At 46.1% G+C, this 20973-nt stretch overlaps 2 protein-coding genes across 2 annotated transcripts in view; both read left to right on the forward strand.

Annotated features, from left to right (window-relative positions):
* zc3h3 (zinc finger CCCH-type containing 3) overlaps window positions 1-10703 on the forward strand; it is a 48150-nt gene extending 37447 nt beyond the window's left edge. The window contains exons 6-12 of the mRNA XM_068590076.1: window positions 298-376; window positions 782-937; window positions 1124-1193; window positions 3093-3224; window positions 8238-8401; window positions 8507-8655; window positions 10429-10703. Of these exons, the coding sequence (XP_068446177.1) occupies window positions 298-376; window positions 782-937; window positions 1124-1193; window positions 3093-3224; window positions 8238-8401; window positions 8507-8655; window positions 10429-10478 (800 nt within the window). The 3' untranslated portion in view covers window positions 10479-10703. The remainder of the gene's footprint in view (window positions 1-297; window positions 377-781; window positions 938-1123; window positions 1194-3092; window positions 3225-8237; window positions 8402-8506; window positions 8656-10428) is intronic.
* A 7252-nt stretch (window positions 10704-17955) lies between these two features.
* mafaa (MAF bZIP transcription factor Aa) overlaps window positions 17956-20973 on the forward strand; it is a 3177-nt gene continuing 159 nt past the window's right edge. The window contains exon 1 of the mRNA XM_068589667.1: window positions 17956-20973. This exon is cut by the window's right edge and continues 159 nt beyond it. Within this exon, the coding sequence (XP_068445768.1) occupies window positions 18045-19010 (966 nt within the window). The 5' untranslated portion in view covers window positions 17956-18044 and the 3' untranslated portion in view covers window positions 19011-20973.

A 20973-nucleotide genomic window follows, 5' to 3' on the forward strand; every position in this document is an offset into this window, starting at 1 on the left:
CGTGTGGGGGTGCGCTCCTGTATTTGTGCTCTCAGAGCAAAACGTGTAAAAACTTAATATATTTGTGCGTTTTTTGCATTGTTTTGCAACTTAAAGGACTTTTGGGTGGACCTGGACATCTACACAAGGCACAGTAGTGAGAAGGAACTGCAGCTATTGAAGAGAAAGTTTTCATTATATGTAAAATAAATATGCTTCCCTTCTTGTTGATTTACTGTTGAGATTATGAACCTGATTAAATAGAACGCAGGGTGCTTTTCATGTTTTATTAATGATCATATGTCCTTCATTTTGCAGGAAGGTCTTTCAGCCCCTCCCAGGTCTCATCCACAGGTCCTGCTTTTAACGGGCCCTTTAGTCCTCGTCATTTAGCCAGGTAAGCCGCTTTCATCTGTTCTCATCAGAGGCACTCGAGCAGCAAGTGATGCAACATTTCCAACAACTTTTGACTTACTTTTTACACTTGCATGTAGGCCAACCTGCTGTCTCTTCCAACGACAGCAGCACCAAGAAATCCAATGCAGCCAAGATTTTTACATTTGATCCCCCCTCTCTCCCTCACAACATTAAATGCCTTTCGACACTCTCAAATGAGGGCTGTAAACCCAGAAGATACCTTTTAGAAGTAAAATTAGCATATGGTAGATGCCTTCATCCCAAGTTTCTCACAGGGATGAGGGTGGAAACTTTAACCTGTGACAATGTTTCCTCTTTAGTTCCCACCAGCTGCTTGTGATTGGTGTGTGGATACCTGTGGTTTGTCTGTGTTTTCTCAAACCAGCCGCGCAGTCCAGCGCAGCCTTGCCATAATCCGACACGCTCATCAGAAGAAGCAGCAGAAGCAGTACTGCATGTACTACAACCGCTTCGGCAAGTGTAACCGCGGCAACAGCTGTCCCTACATCCACGACCCAGACAAGGTGGCCGTCTGCACCAGGTAGCGCACGGGAACACGCCGGTTGTGTCAATTTTAATATGAATTCAACAACTATCACACAGTGTTTTGTTCCCATTATCTACAACAAAGAGTCTGGGACAATCCTCCCAGAACCAGCAGCTGCTCTCACTTTGCATTTCTGTCAGCATCTGCGTTCTCAGACAGCTTTCCGTTGTTCATGTGCAGGTTTCTGCGAGGGACGTGCAAACAGGCAGACGGGACCTGCCCGTTTTCCCATAAAGTGGCGAAGGAGAAGGTAACGTGCTCCCTCTCACCACCCGGTGTGTTCGACAACATGATGTTTTATTGGTTTTCATGCAAAGGCCAAGGGTGGGTACAGTGTATAAGGTGACACAGTATTGGGTACAGTCCTCGTGGATCATATTTAAGTTCTGGGAACGGCTCCTTTTTCCATGACTTGGGAAGGAATGAGGAAGACTTGACCTGATTCGGGGGTTCAGGGGGAGGGGCTTACAATGAATCATATTGTGACAAATGTATGCAAACACCTGGACTAGACGAGTGGAAGGAACCATTACTCCTGTTGTGCTTTCAACAACTCTTTTTTGTTTTAATGAACAATTTGCTGAAATCATTTGTTTCATATTGTATATTAGTTATGTTGTGGCAAATCAAGCGAGTTTCATTTTATATATGATTCCACAGCAGGATTAGTAATACAGCAATATCACAGCCAAAACCCAACTCCAGCCAACCCAGTTTATTCCAGACAGACAGCATGAATATCTCAACAACCAATCACCAAAAATACCAGTGCAAGTTCACCCAACCAGCCCAGTGCCTCTAACTGCTTGTACGCTTCATTAAGCAGGACAAATATATGAAAAGTGAGTCAACATAAGACAGGAATTACATAACAAGCAGTGATCTAATTCAAAGGAATTGTTCGTGTGCGTGTGTGTTTTGGTCAGTATGACCGTGTAGGGTCGTGTGTAACTACTCAAAAAAGGAAAGCTGTTCTAGTTTTTCCTTTCCCGTAAGACAAACAACCTAACAACAGGTGCTCTGCCTCCCCTACCAAAGGCACACACACACACACACACAATGCCCTGCACCTGTGTTGGCTGTCGCCCTGCGGCCTGTAAGTGCTGAGAGCCCAGCTGTCTGTCCATAATGCCACCTCTCCAACAGTCCCCCCTCACCCCCAAACCTTTGGCCCAACTCTCCACAGGATACTCCCGCTCTTGTTTCACATGGACCCCTTGAACAGGACCGTATGGGGGGTAAAGCGGGGGTGGATGCAGGGTCCAGCACCACCCACCACTGGCTCAGTTTGTGCACATATCTAGAGCACATAAACACATCATGTGAGCTGGATGAGCTGCAGCCTGGATAAATATTTCGGTTGCAGTTAATTAGATCAAACTGATCCCCTCCCAACAAGGTGGAGTCCCTCTCACTCTCCGACCTCCGCCAACTTACCCCTTTCCCCCCCCTCACCCTCCTCTCTTTCTTCACAGAACTCCCTCATAGGTATATTTAGACCGGCATCCACCAGGCTCACCCACTCACACACACACCAAACTGTAGATCACACACACACACCCCACACACATGCTGTCAAAACGCACATTCACTCTCACTCTACCACTGTCAACTGCAATTAAGGTAATTTAACTGCTCGGTGTGACGGATTACTCTGCACACGGGCCACGTCTGAACTGTACATGACGGTGGTTTTAGAACCGCATGTCTGTTAACAAACTCTGAGTCTTCTGTCATCGTCTACTCACCGAGAGACGACCTTGATAGAAGACGGGAAATAACGAACAAAATACATTTTACTTGTTTTGAACGGAAATGTCATCTGATCTACGACCTTAACCACTTCTTTTTTTTTGCTCATCTGATATGTTTTTTAGGAAGTCTGCCAAGAATCCAAAGTGTTTTATTCAGTCAGAGTCAGTTTGATACCCAAAATCAATTAAAAAATATGTTGGTCACATGAGTCATTATATTCTGACTTTTTACAAAAGGAAATTATATTTAAATCCCCCAACTACGGCTCTTTTTTCAGATTTTGTAACCTTTGGCACGTTTTTCTTTTTTATATTGTATTAAATACCTGTTTTTTCTGAAGTGCTATGAAAAGGTGTGCCATATTACTCTTCCTCTTTCTCTCTCATCTCTCTAGATGCCGGTGTGTTCCTACTTCCTGAAGGGAATCTGTAACAACAGCGAGTGTCCCTACAGTCACGTCTACGTGTCCCACAAAGCCGAAGTGTGTGAGGACTTTGTCAAAGGCTACTGTCCTGAAGGAGAGAAGGTACCACACAAACACGCCAAAGAAATGCAAACGGAGACTCATTATGACCTCACTGTATCGGCACTCTTTTCTCCCAACCATATAAACAACAACATGAACACTTTCAAACTTACACAAAAGTTCACTCCCCACCTATTTCCTGCCCTGATATGACCAGACACAAAACTGAGAGCAAAACACCAAAAGCAGAACAAAGAGGGATAGAAGAGAAAACCAACACATGAATAATACTTTGGTCTGCGTTTTTAAGATAAAGCGCACAATCTCAAAAGTGAATTTGGAGAGCTGATCTGGATTGACCCAGACATATGGAACTTGTCACAGGGTAACCACTGGTTGTCTAGAAGTTGCTCTTCCAAAACACAGAATTACAAAGCATGACAAAGCACCGAATAAAGTCAGCTTTCACTTTCACTTCTCTCCATCTTGTCCTCCACCTGTGGTCACATTGGCCTACACGCTCTCTCTCTTCGAGGAGACATTAAAATGGCACTTCAACATCAATCTCTTCAAATGAAGTCTGGCCCCAAGTACAGTCACCTGTTCACCAAAGCCAGGCAGCATCTGCCCAGAGTTCAGCCCAGGTCAGACCGGGGGGTCATGGACACTGGTCAGCTGATGCGTGTCGACCCCATTCAGATAGATGGTCATCACCTGTATCACTGTGTCAATCTGGTTGGGAGAAGAATGATCTAAAACAATCGACGTCACGGCCTCGGCTCTCGCGGCGGCTCCATCTCGTTTGGTTTTAACGGAGCATTACGTCGACGCCTCACTCGACTTCTGCGGTCTTTGTCTAAGCTGGAATGTTCATTTGATTGTATAATGACATTGTGCAACATGTATGCACTTCTTCTGAAGTTAAACCGGGGCTTAAGTAAACAAGCAGTTTGGTAACCAATCTCCCCTGCACACACACACGCACACACACGCACAATGACACACAGGCAGCAACAGCTGCAGGAGTGGTGGTCCATAATGGCATAACTGTAGTGTCTGAGTGACACATTGTGACCCTCCCACCCACCCACACAGACTCTCCACCTAAAAAAAACCTCTCACCCCCTTCCCCCCTTTGCGTATTTACCTCCCTTTGTCTCCCCCTCTCTTCCCCGCTCCTCCTCTCTCTGCTTGTTTTCCAGCATCGAGTGTGAAACAGATGCTTTTTCACACTGTCAGACCTCATTTAAATAGTGCATGGGGAAATGAGGATATAGAAAACAAAAGGGATATTAATATTTATTCTATTAGCTGAAGTGCTTAGGTCTGTGATTTTCTCCCTCGTGTGTGTGTGTGTGTGTGTGTGTGTGTGTGTGTGTGTGTGTGTGTGTGTTTATGGAGCGCTGTGCTGTGAGGCTCTGGTGGCTCTATGATGGATAGCAGGCAGTAATTATAGATGGGAAAACTGCTGAGGATGGCACTATGGGCCAGGCAGGCAGACACTCCAGCAGCTCAGGGGTTAAGTCTGCTCCTCGCCTCCATCCTCCTCCCGCCTCATCCTGGCTTTGTCTCACACTCACCCTCCACCTCGCAGGATCCGTCTCTGCCTTCTTAATTGTCCCTCTCGTTTCTTTACTCTCCAAAAATCAATTTTTTAGCAGTTTTTAATTATTTCCCCCTTCTTTTTTTTTATTACCTCAAATCAGGCTCCTGTATCACGTCCATTTTCTTGCAGGTTCCTGACACGACAGGCCGTCATCTGTCAACTGCCATCCCTTGATTTTGCGAGGTTGGCGATAGTCATCTCTTATTGGCGCTTATCAAAGGCCATTCGGCTGATTCAGGCTGTTCGATAATGGAGAGCTAACCGATCGGTGGTTTAGTCAAACAAATCCGTGGTTTGTCTTTTTTTTTATCGCCTCAAAAACCAAACTTCACGGTGTAATATGCAGATATATTCTCAAGATGTATTACAAACATATGACGAGACTGTTGGAGACAATTTGTTGTTGAAATGCACACGAACATGCACGTGTCCACTGAGAGCTCCTCCCGCCATGGAGATGCGAAACATAGTGTTCTAGCTCCATTCTTACTTAGATACTTTTTCTTCCTGTAAAACCTGCAGTTACTAAATAGACGCACACACACTGGCAACATGTTCGCATGCGTCAACTCGGGATAGGACCCATTTATTGACTGCTTTTTTTGTAGATGCCATTTCATCACATTTGTCTCCTGGATGGACGCGTCCCGGGCCTGGCTCCACTACCTCGACTACTTCTTCTTCACCAGTTCATCGTTTATGTTAATATTTTACCTGGTATACCTGGTATCTACCTGGTATTTCTTGCACGTGCTTGACTGGCCTTTGTATCGTGCGTTTCCTTGATAACGGCGCTTTCTATCTTTTCAACGCGGCAATCTGTGGTGTATCCCCACTGCATCAAACACAGAGGTCTCATTGAAATGAATGAGGAGGCAGAGACTTAAACCTAAGATCGAGTAACAGTGTGAACTTTCTTTTCTCTCTCAACATAACCCTCTCTATGTTAATACTCTGAGATTATTTATTGTTCCGCTCACTGCAAGTTGCTCAAGACGAGAGTGTCGGCTTAATGCCCGCGAGGTAAATGCATGCGATGTCCCTTTTTTATATTTTACTGTCTTTTCCATCTCCTACCCTCCATCCCTCTCTCTCTCTTTCCTGCTTCTTTTGCTCATTCTCTCTGTCTCTTGGTAAATGTGCTGACTCCTCCTGGTTTTGGCCCAGCAGAGAGCTCTCTAATAGGCCCCAGAGACATCCCAGCATTCCTTAAATCAAGTGGAAAATTGTTAACTTGGTGTGGGATAAAGATGTTCTGTCCACTTTAGCGTTTTCTTCTGCTCGTTTCCAACGCTCTCTGTCGCTTTCTCTCTCTCTTTCTCTCTGTCTTTTTATGAAAATGAGGATGTATAGAGCTGTAGGGAGTGGCCTGAGCTTTTACAGTAAATGTCTCATACGCTCTGTTTTCCACACTGAAAATGCTCCGGCTTTGTTAACTCCTGTTGTGCCGTCACACTTGTCTCTGGATCGGAACTCGGCCAGAGACGCTACCATGTTTACAAGTCAACGTTCTGATGTGGCTCTGCCACATTGACGTAAACTTGTCAGGTTCGCATTACAGGTGGTTCAATATGACGAACGCTCCTGGTGTTGCGATACAGTATTTAACAATGTGCGTTTGGTTTTACGTCTTATTGGACTGTATGGGTAATTCTGGCTGCACGATTACGGCTAAAACGGTTATAATAATAATTAAGATAAATACAGCGATCGCAGTTGTAATATAAAAATAAACACTTTTTTTTTACATGCATCAAATCATTGTGATTTCTTGATGCCACACATCATTTATTTAAAATAATAACAAGAACACAGCAGCTTGCAGTGTAAATAAAGGACGTCCTTCCGTAGATAACGCAGTGACATTCGCAGGTCTGCGGTCAGAACGACGTCATCAGGAAGTCCTTGAAATGTCTGATTGGTCAGGCTGTTTACCTCGGTTTGAAGCATCTCGGTAGGCGTGAAGGGTCGTTATCACAACAAATTAAGTTTTATTAATCCCTTTTATTTCAGAATAATAGCTGTCATACAGTTAGTTGTGCTGCTCTGGTGGAAAAGGGACATCTAACAGGTACTGTCACTTAAAAAAAAACACTGGCTGTTCAATTAGACTTAAGAGAAAAAGTAAAGTTAACTGATCAGACATTTTTAATCATGTATTGATCATTTCAGTCTTCCGTCAAGCGCAAATGCCAATTATTCTCTCATTCTCAAATGTTTTATATCATTTTGATTTTGGCCAAATATGCGCTAAACAAGCATTTTAAACATGATATAATCATCAGCTCTCAGATACTATCCATTATGATGGACGAACAATTGGAGGAAAAAAAAAATATTAAGAGACTAGTCACAAAAGAAAATAATTACATTTCAGCTCTAAAATCATGCATTACTAACCACAATATAGAGATAAACGCACAGCAACACAATTAAAACAGCGATTGTTGAACGTTGTTGTGTTTCTCGGCCCTATGTGGAGCTGACGGGTTCAGGAGTGATGTCAGACGCCAAATATAAAACCATGACTGCCATCGGCACCGGCAGCGCATCTGATTTGTTAAGCGAAACGTTGTGTCAACCGCAGCCCTATAAGATGATCCAGAGAAACATTTGACAGCGAGCTCCAACCTGGCACCCGAGGGTGCAGGAACACGGGTGTGAGGGCGACGAGAGGGGCTCTGGTGGCAGCGGGTCAGGGCTGCTGGGCTCCATAGAGAGTCGACCAAGGGTCCAGAGTGTTCTTGGAAAATCGATCTCAAGATTCCTCTCCCCTCTGCATGCACACAAACACGCCACACGCACACACACACACGCACCCAGATACACACTCTATTTCTGGACCAATCTGCTCTCCAGTCCCTACACACACACACACACACACACACACACACACACACACACACACACACTTCGTGCAGCCTGAATATAATTAGCTTTTCTGACAGGTGGGAGGGATCGGATCTCGTGGAGAATGAAGCTACCAATTTACACCCGTATTACACTGTCATACACACTCGGTTGCAAACATGCATGTGAAAGCTGGCTCTCTCATGCACAATGCTCTCCAGAATGACGCTAACTGTGACCCACTTGCTCGACCTGCGTGCCAACGGACAGCGCGTCTCCTTAAAAGTAGTAACGTCCAACTCGAGAGGCTGAAATAATAACGGAACAACATATCAGTGATCAGGATGTATCCTCCCTTTTTGGCACACACGTCCTTAACTTGTGTGGTGAGATCATTGCAGCGCAACTCGAGAAAGAATCCCCTATCTTTTTGGGGAGGGAGAGGAACATTTTCGCTTATAGAAACATCCCATATAGGTTTGAACAGGCTTACGTCTGTGACTTTGAGGACGTACAATGCGCTTGACTTCGTCGTTGTTACCTTGGAATCAATTTAGGTTTTCAGCCGTAAGATGTAAAAGCCTGTGTGTCTGTGTTCCCCTTTCTCCAACCGCCAGTGTAAGAAGAAACACACTCTGGTGTGTCCGGACTTCTCCAAGATGGGATCTTGCCCTCGAGGGGCCCGCTGCAAGCTGCAGCACCGCCAACTAGCCAAGCGCGGCGCCAGCAACACCTCCAGCACCCCGGCCAAGAGAGGCCGGACCAAGGAGCCCGCTAAGAGGTCAGGGAAGCCCTTTGTTCATAGCTCACACGTCGTCCACAGGAATCACCTTCTCAGTCGTTTCACTCCCTTGTTGTTTCTTTATTCTCTCTCTCTCTCTCAAAGGCCCCGTCTGTCTATCGCCATGCCGCCGGCAGCTCCAGGGACTCCCAGCAAAGGCCCTCTGGCGCTGCCGTCCTTCATCTCCCTCTCCAGCTCGCCGGAGGAAGCAGACGCACCCGAACCACTGCCACCAGAGAGCTCACAGGTTAAAGGTAACCAAAATGCGAGACTGTCCGTTCAAGTCCGTTGTGTCCTTGAACATCTATTTGATTTTCTAGTTTAACGGTAATCCACTGTACATGCCACGGTTGTTCACATTTATTTTCTGTGCATGGGGGATTATTACTGACATCAGGAAAACATTCACTTCTACCTCCAAATATGCCACGTAGATAATCTGGTAAGTTTGTGGTTGAGCTGACAGCTGCCAAATTCTGCCCTTGATGGACTCCACATCTCCAGGTCTGGCGAGTCAAAGGTTTTAATCGATAGGAATTATTTGGACAAGTTGGATCAAATTCATCTAGGTTGTCAAGAAAATGTAACGTTCCTTAAGAGGACTAACTGTGCTCTTAAGGAACGTAGAAGTGCTGACTGTCGACCATATTGGCCAGAGATGTTTTGTGGAACGATCATGTTGGTCATGAAAGCCACAGGATCATTCCAGAGTTCATGAGAATGGCGAGTGGTGATTCGTCTAAGCTGCAGACAGATAATGATGATCGGAGCCGGGCCTTAAGAGTGCGATGATGCTCAGGGGAGGAGTAATAATGCTCAGAGGACAGAGGTAATAATATTTAGCTTTTGGGCCGGACGGAGGCACAGCTGAGCTCTCTGTTGACAGACGTGACAGATAGGGGATTAGGAGAGAGGCGGCCTTCCCGCTCCATCCTCCTCCCACAACCCTCAGCCATACACCTGCCCCTGCCTTCACACGCACACACACACACACACACACACACACACACACACACACACACACACGCTGGCTGGCACTGCAAAGCAACAATTAATCCTTTTCACGTGTTTAACGTGTATTAACATGCGCCATTATTTTTATTGAAGATTTCCTCTCTTTTTTTAACAGATTTTTAACAACATATGACTTATCTCTTTATTTGGTTGTCCATTGCTTTGAATAAATGAGGTTTTGGAAAACGTCCCAAGAGAGACGACGGCTTTGCATTGTGCTTTGGTGTAGAAGCTGGACATGGATCATCAAACACATCTTAACTGCAGTTAGTTATTAAGAAGGGAGTAAAATAAGGTTATAATGTATTTCATTACTGACTTAACGAACCCAAGATTCCCTAAGGTTCATATCTATTAGGGCTGTTTTTGGTCACTCTTGCTTTCACTCGTCACTATTTGAAGGTAATCATTCTGCTCTTTTATGGTTTATCTTTAGCCTCCTCTGCTTGGAAACAAACAGGACCTCTGGCCTGACCCGAGTCATCTTACCCTTTGACCTTCTCCCCACACACACACACACAGACCACACAGCCCAAAAGCTGGAATATTTATTGTTTTCATGTGTCCTCATGAGTTTACTTATTTTTTTTATTTGACGTGATCGCTCCATTGTTCTGCCACCCTCCCCGTCCGGATGGTTTGTGCTCTTGGAGTATTACTAATGACGCTCCGGTCCTTCAGTAACGCACTGCACCGCCCAGAGCCTCATTACAGGTGGAAGTCAGCCAAAGAAGCTCCTCGACACTTTGCATAAATTAGCTCCGACGCAATGTATCACTGCCAGACTGCGACCTCACACACACACACACACGCTTCATGCGCAGACATCTCCATCCATCCCCGTTGTCCTGGTCTCTTCCTCATTTACTCATCAGCTGAGATGTCATCACTCAGCGTTTAAGCAGGATTCAACACACAGACAATCCGAGTCAGTTCCACATGACTGAGCACCTCGTCTTTTTGTCATTTCATTTCTGCCAATACTCTTCTTCTTTTTCATTTTCACTTCGCAGAGAAAAAGCTGCAGATCAAGCCTCGGCTTCGAGACTACAGAGACCAGTAGCCACCGGAGGTGTAAAACACTCTGTGCTCCAGGTTTGTCCTGACAGGTGCATCTGTGTCTCCTCCGTCTGAATTCCTTCACTCAGGGCCAGAAAGTTTTATTTTCTATATATATACTGTATGCACATCTGTTTTACATATCAGTATCGGTGTTAACAGTGCAATTTTCTTTCTCATCAGGTTGTGTACATTTTTAATAAATTACAAATAAAGTATCAACTCTTTTAACTGCCTGTTGTTTCACAGACTCATTTTTTGACATGTGAGGTCAGTGCCGTGAGTGTTCATTATGCGCTTCCCTTTGGGAGTGGCTGCTGGGTCACGTGACCCGGGGCACGTTTGTGAGCGTTTTCATTTGGGAGGTGGTGACAGAAGCAGCAGCAGCAGCAGCAGTCACTTTAAAGCATGCTGGGCGAGACAGTGACTTCATCCTCACCATGCTACGAGTGTGCTTGTGTCCATGAGCACGCAACGCTTTAAACCTAACCTTTATCGTGATTTGGTCGCTGTGACAATTCATCCAAACACAAGCTTCAGATGAAGATATATTGTGCACATAATGTGAAATTCACACCACCTCCTGTAGAGAAGCAAATCCAATCCAATTCTTGTGCTTGGTTATTTTCGTTAATTTAAGCTTTATTTAACTCTAGAAAGAAACTTAAAGCTACAGAATGTTTGGCCTGGATTCACGTGACGAGCTGTTGTCGATTCAGTGATGTCCAAACGTACTGCAACAGAACGACAGACCGGGTTTCTCACCTGCCAGCTTTTCATGCTCATAAATGGAACATTTGGCCCAAGTAGAACGTCTGCAAGGTGATTTTATTGATGCACACTAAAAAGATTTGTGCTGATTATCATAGTTAAATGAACACATTGGAAGTCTGGATCCCCTTTCACATGTCCAACAGTGTTCTTAAACATGTATTCACGTCATATGAATTTGGCTCTAGCTTCATTCCTCACTCATCTCCAGCCTTCCTCTGCCTTTATTTATTTACCATCATCTCATCGGTATGTGATAAAAATGACTGTGTACAGTGTAACAGAGAGGATGTTGGGATAAGTAACTCATCCACCGCTCTCAGGCCTCAGCTAATAAAACTATTAATATGCTGTTTGTGTGTGTAAGTGAGAGTGTGGAGCCTCATATTTACAGCATTACCACGCCATTTAACCGAAGTGTTGTCCCGGCGACCAACAAGCAGCGTGACGCACATGGGGAGCAACAAACATTAATAAATGGCAAGGACACACATCTGCTAATTGCTGCTGATATAAAGCATAGAAATGTGTTTTACGTATCAAATCTGGTGTTCAACCGCTGTTTAAAAGGGGGAGATTTTTGTATTTTTATTTTACCATTCAAAGTGAAATGCTCAAACACACGAAAAGTGTTTTACTTATTTTTCTTCCTTGTCTTTCGGTCAACAAAAATAGACCTTTGCATAGTGTTTCTGCAAAACGTTGTCGTCAATAAATGGTTCCACCGCAAAATGTCTTTTTATGTCCGGTTGCTTAGCTAGCTCCTGAGCTGCTGGGAGGTGTCGGTGCTAGCCGGGCTAGCTAGCTAGCTAACTAGCACTGTTTGTACTATCGGTTTTCAAATGCTTCCAGTTTTTGTGCTAAGCTAGGTTGCTCACATGCTGACCTCAGCTCCAAGCTAAATAACAGAAGACATAAGAGTGACGTCCGCCCTCGCATCTCATCCTCGGAAAGAAAGTCATCCCAGAAGGCTGAACTATTCAATAAATAGTTCCAACACAAAATGTCTTTTTGTGTCCGGTCGCTTAACTAACTCCTGAGCTGCTGTAAGGTGCTAGCCGGACTAGCTAGCCGGGCTAAATGCTTGTGTTCGCGGTTTCCAAATGTTTCCAGTTTTCATGCTAAGCTAGGTTGCTCATGTGCTGACCCCAGCTCTGTGCTAAACGTCAACTAGACATCAGTCCTCACATCTCATTCTTGGAAAGAAAGTAATCCCAGAAGGCTGAACTTTTCCTTTAAGACACTGAATCTTAAGGGTGTGACAACCTCTTGCGCCTTCAGCTAAGATCCCAGAGGTGATCGTTGACATGCTCACTTCTCTCACAATGTCACAATGCTTTTGGGAGAATCCTATCCAAATGTACTTTTACCAAAGCTGACTTTAATGGAAAAAAAACAAATGCACGTGTATGCGTTTCTCAAATTCATCAGCATTATCGCAGACAAGACCTCAAGCACAAGAGAGATCTGTTGGGTCGATGACTGCACAGCAACTTGGAGAACTTAAGTTCACGTACAGATTGTCACATACTGCCATTTAATCGGAGTGAATATTTAAATTGTAAGTGTGTGTGTTAGCGTGTGTGACAGTTCAACTCTATTTTCTCCCACATATTGACAGCAGCGAGTGGAGATGGAGAGCTCGACATGTTTCTCCGAAAAGGCAGGAGACAGGGAGCCATCACTCTTCTCTTCTCACCACACGTTTTTTTTTCTTTCCTTCCTCCTCCTCCTCACCCACGTTGCTCCTCTCCTGCACGGAAGACGTAAGTGCCTGAGACAGATGTCTGCTGCCTCTTGTCTAAAACCCTCAACGCGAGCTGCTGAGCTCGGCAAACTCTAATTAAGATCAATATTTCAATTTTTAGTAAAAGCGCACAAGACGGAGAGAAGACGGAGGGAGAGAAATCATCTGTCCACGTAGACTCGGAGAGACAAAAAGAAAGGTCAACTGTGATTCTTCATTGTGTGTGTGTCTGTGTGTGTGTTGGGGAGACTTGATATTAACTTGTGTGTGTGGGTGGAGGGGGGGGGACGACACATGTTCTTAATCCTCTTCTCTTTCTACGAGGCTTTACCTTTTTGAGCTCTGCGCCCTTTGAAGTATAATTCCATTTTATCACAACTTTCAGCACATTTATTTTCAGTGCATTGGCTGTCGTTCCTATTGGTTATGACAACATTGCACTCGGGTGGATAGATACCCGAACAGCACAGCCAATATCATAGAAAACAAGCAAATATCCCATCATTCGAAAAGTATCTTTTAGCTATACCGCCAAAGTGTAAAGTGACAAAATTTTCTTTTCATAAAAGTCTCCATCATTTTTCTTTCGTATACTCGTATACACGAGCATATAGCGAGGCATTTGTTAGAAAAACATTCAGGAGTACAGGAAACACAAGCCGGATTGCGCTCTCAACAATTTTCGGGAAAATGTGCTCAGCAGTTTCAGTCTGACCCGGGTTAAAGCGGTCTTGGTAACCGGACCTTCCTGGTCCCAGCACGTCTGCCTCCGCTTTAAGATGGCGACACACCTTGTGATTGATGGGACGGACGGGCTGTAGATGAAAACGGTCAACACCAACCGTCTGCCAGTGTGGAAGAGTTTTTTATTGGTGCTGCTGGTCCTCTTCCATTTGTTCTCTTCATCTCCAGCACGTTGTTTGGCGTTCTGTTCTGACTGATTCCACGGCTGAGTTACCGACCCACCATGATACCTCCCAAACCTTCCCCCACCCTTATTATCACCCCATCACTCCTTCTGATCCAGCCTCCTTAGAACATATGTAAAAAACTTGAGCACTTCTTCAGGTTCTAGAGCAGCACTTCACCTGGAGCTCACCTTTCTATGAAACAAGTTTCAGCGACCCATCGCCCAAGAGTCCAAAGTAAACCGTATGTGTTTGACGGTGGTTCGCTTGATCCGGGGTCTTTGCAAAGTCTTCCTGGGTCCTGTTCCCTGATCTTTGACGGGTACAGTGGCGTCACCAAAACAAATGATGGTCAAACAAGTTCTGTTTTTCCGCCTCAGATCCGGTGTGATCACATCTGCGGCTCCTTTGAGACCAAAAAAAACACGTTTAATCGGCCCCGAGATGCATTTCTAGAGTAAACCTCCCTGTTAACTTGTGTGTCCCTGTACACACAAACGTGTGTGTGCGTCAGTGGCACATCCCTGCACAATTAAAGCTGATTCCTCTTCGGCGGCATTAGTGACTTAACGGCAGTGAAAAAAAAAGAGAGAAAAAAAAAAACCTTCCGGGCCTCAGATAACCTCGAGCCACCTCCTGCAGCCGGCCTCTTTGGTTCTGGAGGCTGGCTGTACCTCGGCTCAAAGCTCGCCTCGCCGCCGGCTCAAAGAGCCCGCCGTCGATCCTGCACCTTGCTGATGTCCGTTTTGCTTAAATCGGTAGAACTGCACTTGCAGCGAAGTACCAATGTGCGGAGGCACAATGGAAAACCCTGACTTCAAACATTTATGTCTCAAGCCCTCGGCCGCAGACGCTCCCCTTCCCCTGACAATGAATGGACCACAGCAGATCTTCTTAAATGTGCCATTTCAATGCAGAATGCTTAGCTTGGCGTTTAGGGGGCCAGCTCATGCTTATTTGATATATGAAGAGAGAAAAAACTCTCCTAATGACTTAGCGCACCTAAACTTAAAATACCTTGATATGATTTCCATCCCTTCATCTCATACTCTTCTTTTCATCCTTGCCAGCAGATTCGAGGAAGTAGAAGGGGGGGGGGGGGGGGGGGAGTGTTTCATGGCCATTTCGGACTGGAAGTTAAGCTCAGCAGCTGCGCAAGGTTTTCCTGTTCACATCTGACCAAGTTTAAACTTACGGCCACCTGTTTTTTTTTCTTCTTTTCTTTTTTCTTCTTCCACCCCGCAGATAGGCACTTATTTCCGCAGATATATCATCACTCGCATATCGGTGGGTAGATGGGACTCCTGGGGGGTGCGGCTGCTGCTGAAGAGGCTAAACGGGTCAGGTGCAGCGGTGTCCGGGCTTAAGTCATGCTCCCCTGATACCATCAACATCCTGCTCGAATTTGCACCTCTCTCTCTCCCCCCTCCCTCCATCCCTCCCTCCCTCCCTCCCTGCAAGATAAAAGACGTATATGTGTCCAGAATGGAGACGCGCGCGGCGGGGCTTAATTATCCGTCGATCCGCGGAGATGAGACGGGATGCAATTTGTGGTTAATTGCGAATGAAGAGCCCGCAGACCACCGCCAGGACTATCCAATCATACTTAACCCGCGCGCCGCCTCCGCGCGGCCTCCTCACAGCCTCGCGGAAATGCGGATTGATTTTTTTTGGCAGAAGGAGCGCGCGGCCTTGCATCGACCAGTATTGATAGATCTGGTAGTTTGTGGTGTCAGAGGCATTCCTTTCAGAGACATAAATGGATAAAGTAGATACAATAAGCTGTTTTTAATAAAGCCAGTCAGGCAGAATGTGTTTTACATGTTTGATCTTTTTTACTTCACCGTGTAAGTTTATTTTGCTCTTCCAGTTGCACAGAGCAGTTAACAGCAGACATAATCTGGCAGTAACGGATAACAATGTGTGCAGACTAGATTGTCCTATTTACGCTGCAGTTATTGTAGTTTTTTTACAAAATAAAATTATATATGTTGCAGCCATTCATATTTATTGTATCCTACTTTCCCTCTAGTCATATTCCCTTTATGTGCCATGGCCCAATTCACTTGGTGATCATGATTCAACTTCAACTGTTCCTTCTTTTTTTTTTAAAGATTTAAATTGGTTTGTTCTGTTAATCCAGAAAACATACTGCAAAAACAACAACTCACTGAAACGACATCATACATAAATTAAATATTAAAGATTATACTAAGTGTTGCTGTTGTGTGGACCACAATAACAGATATTATAAGTAACAACATGTATATAGTGGTGATTAAACCATTTACAACCAATTAAAAAAAAACCTAACAGTGTTGTAATGCAAAGGAGCATTACATAGAGGGTCCTAGAGTCTAACATATTCACTTTTGCAATTGATTGATTGACAAATACCATGAATTAACGACCCTGTGGGTCACTTTCTTCCTCGTAAAATACCAACATGCTGACAGCTTTGTTGCATAACTGACGCGTTATGCAACAAAAAAAACTGTTAACTCTGTTCCGAGTAAACATTTCTCTCTCTCTCTCTCTCTCTCTCTCTCTCTCTCTCTCTCTCTCTCTCTCTCTCTCTCTCTCTCTCTCTCTCTCTCTCTCTCTCTCTCTCTCGCTCTCTCTCTCTCTCCCTCCCTCTCTCTCCTTCTCTCTCCCTCTCTCTCTCTCTGAGAAACCACCGGAGCTCTCGTCTTCCTCCGCTTCCCTCCGTGCAGTAGCACCTGCTCGGTCACTAGAGGGGGGGATCTGCTGCACCTGTTTCTCCCAACGCGCGCTCCGCTCACTTCGGCTCCCACTCGTGTCCACTTCGGCTCCACTCGGCCTGGCCCGCAAAAAAAAAAAAAAAAAAAAAAGAAAAGAAAAAAAAAAGCCCGGCGCGCACACAGGCATCCCAGCCCGGGTTGGGCTTCCCCCTGTAAGAGAGAATATGCAAATGCGCCGCTGTGATCTCCTCCCATTGGCCCGTCACACCTCCAGTGTGGGAGGGTCGCGGGCCACGCGCTCTTTATAAGAGCAGCTTGCCTCGCAGCGTCCTCAGTGCACCGTGCAGCGCCTATAGAAACCATACGTGAGGGGAAAAACCAACTGGAATGTATCACCTCTTGCGTAATATTACACACAGTCAACACGAAAAGGTCAACAGCGCACCCCTGTGAGGAGGGAACGGCACCGCGGGGGACCCGAAGCTTGTCAGTAACCAGCTGCTTGAATCCAATACCTGGACTGAGCACAACAACAGGGGACCTGGCTCTCCTGCCCCTCAAAGTAGGAGCAACTACCCGCCACTTTTGATCCACCTCAGATGCATATTAACTTTGAAAGCGTATGCACGTGTCATTCCATTTTTTGTCCTCTTCTTTTGGGGGATTCCTGGGACTTTTTTTCTTGGCACGCCTTTTACGCATGCGAGTGCAGCGCCCCGTGGCTGTCACACACACACACACACACAGAGAGAAACACACACACACACACACACTGTCTGAACTAATCGTGTGAGAAAACTTTCGAGCCGGGCGGCCACGCTGCATTGACTTCGTGATCAAGTATAGTAGACTGCGAAGGAGGCAAAAGAAGGATGCTTGGATCATATTTATAACGCGCGGAGCGGAGGAGACGAGGTCGCTTCTTGTCACTTGATCGAGCCCCGAGCTCCGAGGACAGTTAATCACAAGGAGGCAAGTGGGCTGCAGAGGTGAAGCGAGGACAAGACAGGTTGGTGTCTCCAAATCCAACCCGGCTCGAGTTTCAGCCTAGCCCCGGGGGCTCCTGGTATTTGAGCGTGCATTTGACCTGGGATAAGTTGTCAACAAGAGCCGCGAGCAGAGGCGAACTGGCAGGTGTACAAGTTCATTTACATGCAGACGTATATTCACGCCACTATATATAGAAGTTGTCTTAGGGACGAGCAGCCTTAATAAGTTTCTCCTCCCACCCCGCCGGCCGGCCTTGCAGCAGCAAGCAAGCGAGCAGCAGCTCTGTGCACCGGGCGTGTGCGCGTGTCTATATATATTTAAATATATATATATATATATACAACACACACACACACACCAACCGGGCTGTTATTCCCCCTCGCACTCTGTATCCGAGAGGGCTGCCCGCCGTCGGTTTGGCTGTGAGGGCAGGAGTCGTCGCATGGACTGACATGGCTACCGACCTCGCCATGAGCGCAGAGCTGCCCAACAGCCCCCTGGCCATCGAGTACGTCAACGACTTTGACCTCATGAAGTTCGAGGTGAAGAAGGAGCCTCCGGAGGCCGACCGCTACTGCCACCGCCTCCCGTCGGGCTCCCTGTCCTCCACCCCGATCAGCACCCCGTGCTCCTCCGTGCCTTCCTCGCCGAGCTTCTGCGCGCCGAGCCCCGGGGGCGCGCCGCCCCACCAGAGCCTCACCAGCGGGGTCAACAGCAGCGGCAGCAGCAACAACAGCAACAACAGCAGCGGCGGCGGCAACAACAACAACAACAACAACCACGGCAACGGGGGCAAGCCGCAGCTGGAGGATCTGTACTGGATCCCCAGCTACCAGCACCACATCAACCCGGAGGCGCTCAACCTGACCCCGGAGGACGCGGTGGAGGCCCTGATCGGCAACGCGCACCACCACCACCACCACCACCAGGCCTACGACGGCTTCCGCGGGCAGCAGTACGTCGGGGAGGACCTGTCCACGGCCTCGGCGACCCACCACCACCAGGGCCACCACCACCACCACCACCACGGCCACGGGCACCACGCGCGCCTCGAGGACCGCTTCTCGGACGACCAGCTGGTCAGCATGACGGTGCGGGAGCTCAACCGCCAGCTGCGCGGCTTCAGCAAGGAGGAGGTGATCCGCCTGAAGCAGAAGCGGCGCACCCTGAAGAACCGGGGCTACGCGCAGTCCTGCCGCTTCAAGCGCGTGCAGCAGAGGCACATGCTGGAGTCCGAGAAGTGCACGCTGCAGAGCCAGGTGGAGCAGCTGAAGCAGGACGTGGTGCGCCTTGCCAAGGAGAGGGATCTGTACAAGGAGAAGTATGAGAAGCTGGCCAGCCGGACCTACACGGCCGGCGGACCCGGGAACACGAGAGATCCGTCCGGGAAACAGGCCAACACCGAGTTCTTCATGTGAGAGACATGGCGCGTTGTAGCATATCGACTCTGAATTACAGCCCCACCTAAAAACACCCTTGTTACGTGCATTTATATTTTCTCTCCGCGTCTGTATTGTGTTTACGGTTATTCCATAGAAAGAGACTGAAAATACACGAGTAAACAAATACGCATTCGATGCGCACAGAAGTAATCCTGGGGCGCATTTTTGAGTCTTAAAGATGTGTTGGCTGAACTTCTGTTCAGCTCTCTACATGCAACCCGTCAGGTGGGCACATGGGATCACTTATAGACTTTCCTCTGGTGCAGCAGAACTCAGTCAGAAGTCTTATTGAACCAATCTGACATGTGATGACTGTCTTAATTCAGAGAAAGTGAGAGATGTCTTAAAAGTGGGGGGGGGAAGAGTTTTTGTTTTTAAAGAATCAGATTGGACTGAAATCGAAGCAGAACAAGCAATACACCGCCTCGCTCTCTCTCTCTCAACAGACTGTGTGTGTGTGTGTGAGAGCGAGGCGGTCTGTGATGCAGAGAGGAGACCTTTCAATATTGCAAGTCTATAGTTCCCCCTCTGTTTGCAACCCTGCATGCAGGACATGTATGGTAACCTCCAGTCATCTCCCGGAATCCTTCCACATGTATGGAAAGCATGGCCCACGGTTTCTCTCCTCCTCCTCAACCCTCCATCGTTCCTCAGCCATCAGATAAGGCCTGGGTATGCAAGAACCACAAACTATCTCTCTCACCTCCTCTTCCTCCTTCAAACCCCCGAGAGGTGCAAGGACTGCGGACGAACATGCAAAATCAATCTGCTACAATGGATGCGTCTTTAACTGCTATTTTCAATCAATTTTTCTATTGTTTTAAAAAGAAAAAGGACAAGAAAAAAAAAAACGACAAAAAAGAGATTACCTGAGCCAGATTTTAGACTGTATTTATTTCCACCTGTACATAATGTGTAGAGAAAAACAGTTAACTGTGTTATTTTACCTTTTTTCCTCTCTCTTTTTAAAGAAAACTTGCTTTCAAGTCGCTCGGATTGTTGGACATGTCTTAATACAAAGTGTTTGTATGTTACAGCATGCAAATCGTCATGGTATCCTCCTCCTACTGAACATGTGTAATGTCAAAGGCAAGCCTATACTGCACTAAGAAGAGATCAAACATGGACAAACGTTTTGTTTTCTACTGATAGGACCTTTGATCTGTTACTCTCTCTAAAAAAAAAAAACTAAAAAAAAACCTGGATGTAAATTTAATGAGGCGGAAGCTTCGTTTATTAGACGGACAAGGACTGCATTCGCTGCTAAAACTCTATGCACCAACCCGATGATTAAACATACTTTTTTTTTAATTTTTACTTTGAATATTTGTAGACGAGAATCTTTTCTAGGGCCCTGCGGTTTTCTGATCCGCAGCCCCGCTGTCTTAATACGTGTCTGGTAGGATGCTTGGTCGCTTGGAGAGAGGAGCCTTTGCTTGCTGGTGGAAGCTTTAATGTTCTTTTGGAGTAACTCGATGCTTTATTCTGTCAACAATAAACCCTGGTGCGTCTGTTCTGCTGCCTAGATATATGTGCAATATTGTGCAGAAGGGTCCGATGTTCAGACTGTGTAAGCAACCTGTTGGATGGCGGGAACGTGCAGGGAGGAGGAGAGGCTGCTGCTGTTATTACGTTTCGATCAAAAAAAAGACACTATAGAAAATGTTAAATAAATGGGAGATTGATATGTTGTAGAAAAACCAAAACGATCAAAAATTATTCTAGCAACTCATCTGATTTAATATATATTTGAAATAATAAAAAGGCAGCAAGAGTTTCCCCTCAGTAACGATCTCTGTGTTAATTTATTTGTGATTTGAGTTTGTTTCAAATTTTATTTTCAACGTTTTTTTTTTTTTACAAAAGCAATGCCAGCCTAAGAATCCTAATTTGATTTTGAAGGAGACTGCGAGACATACAAAGGAGATACAAAGGAAAG

Source organism: Clinocottus analis, unplaced genomic scaffold (assembly GCF_023055335.1).
Source record: "Clinocottus analis isolate CAN_PGR_092001 unplaced genomic scaffold, fCliAna1.0.p SCAF_23, whole genome shotgun sequence".
In the NCBI taxonomy this organism is placed as follows: domain Eukaryota; kingdom Metazoa; phylum Chordata; class Actinopteri; order Perciformes; family Cottidae; genus Clinocottus; species Clinocottus analis.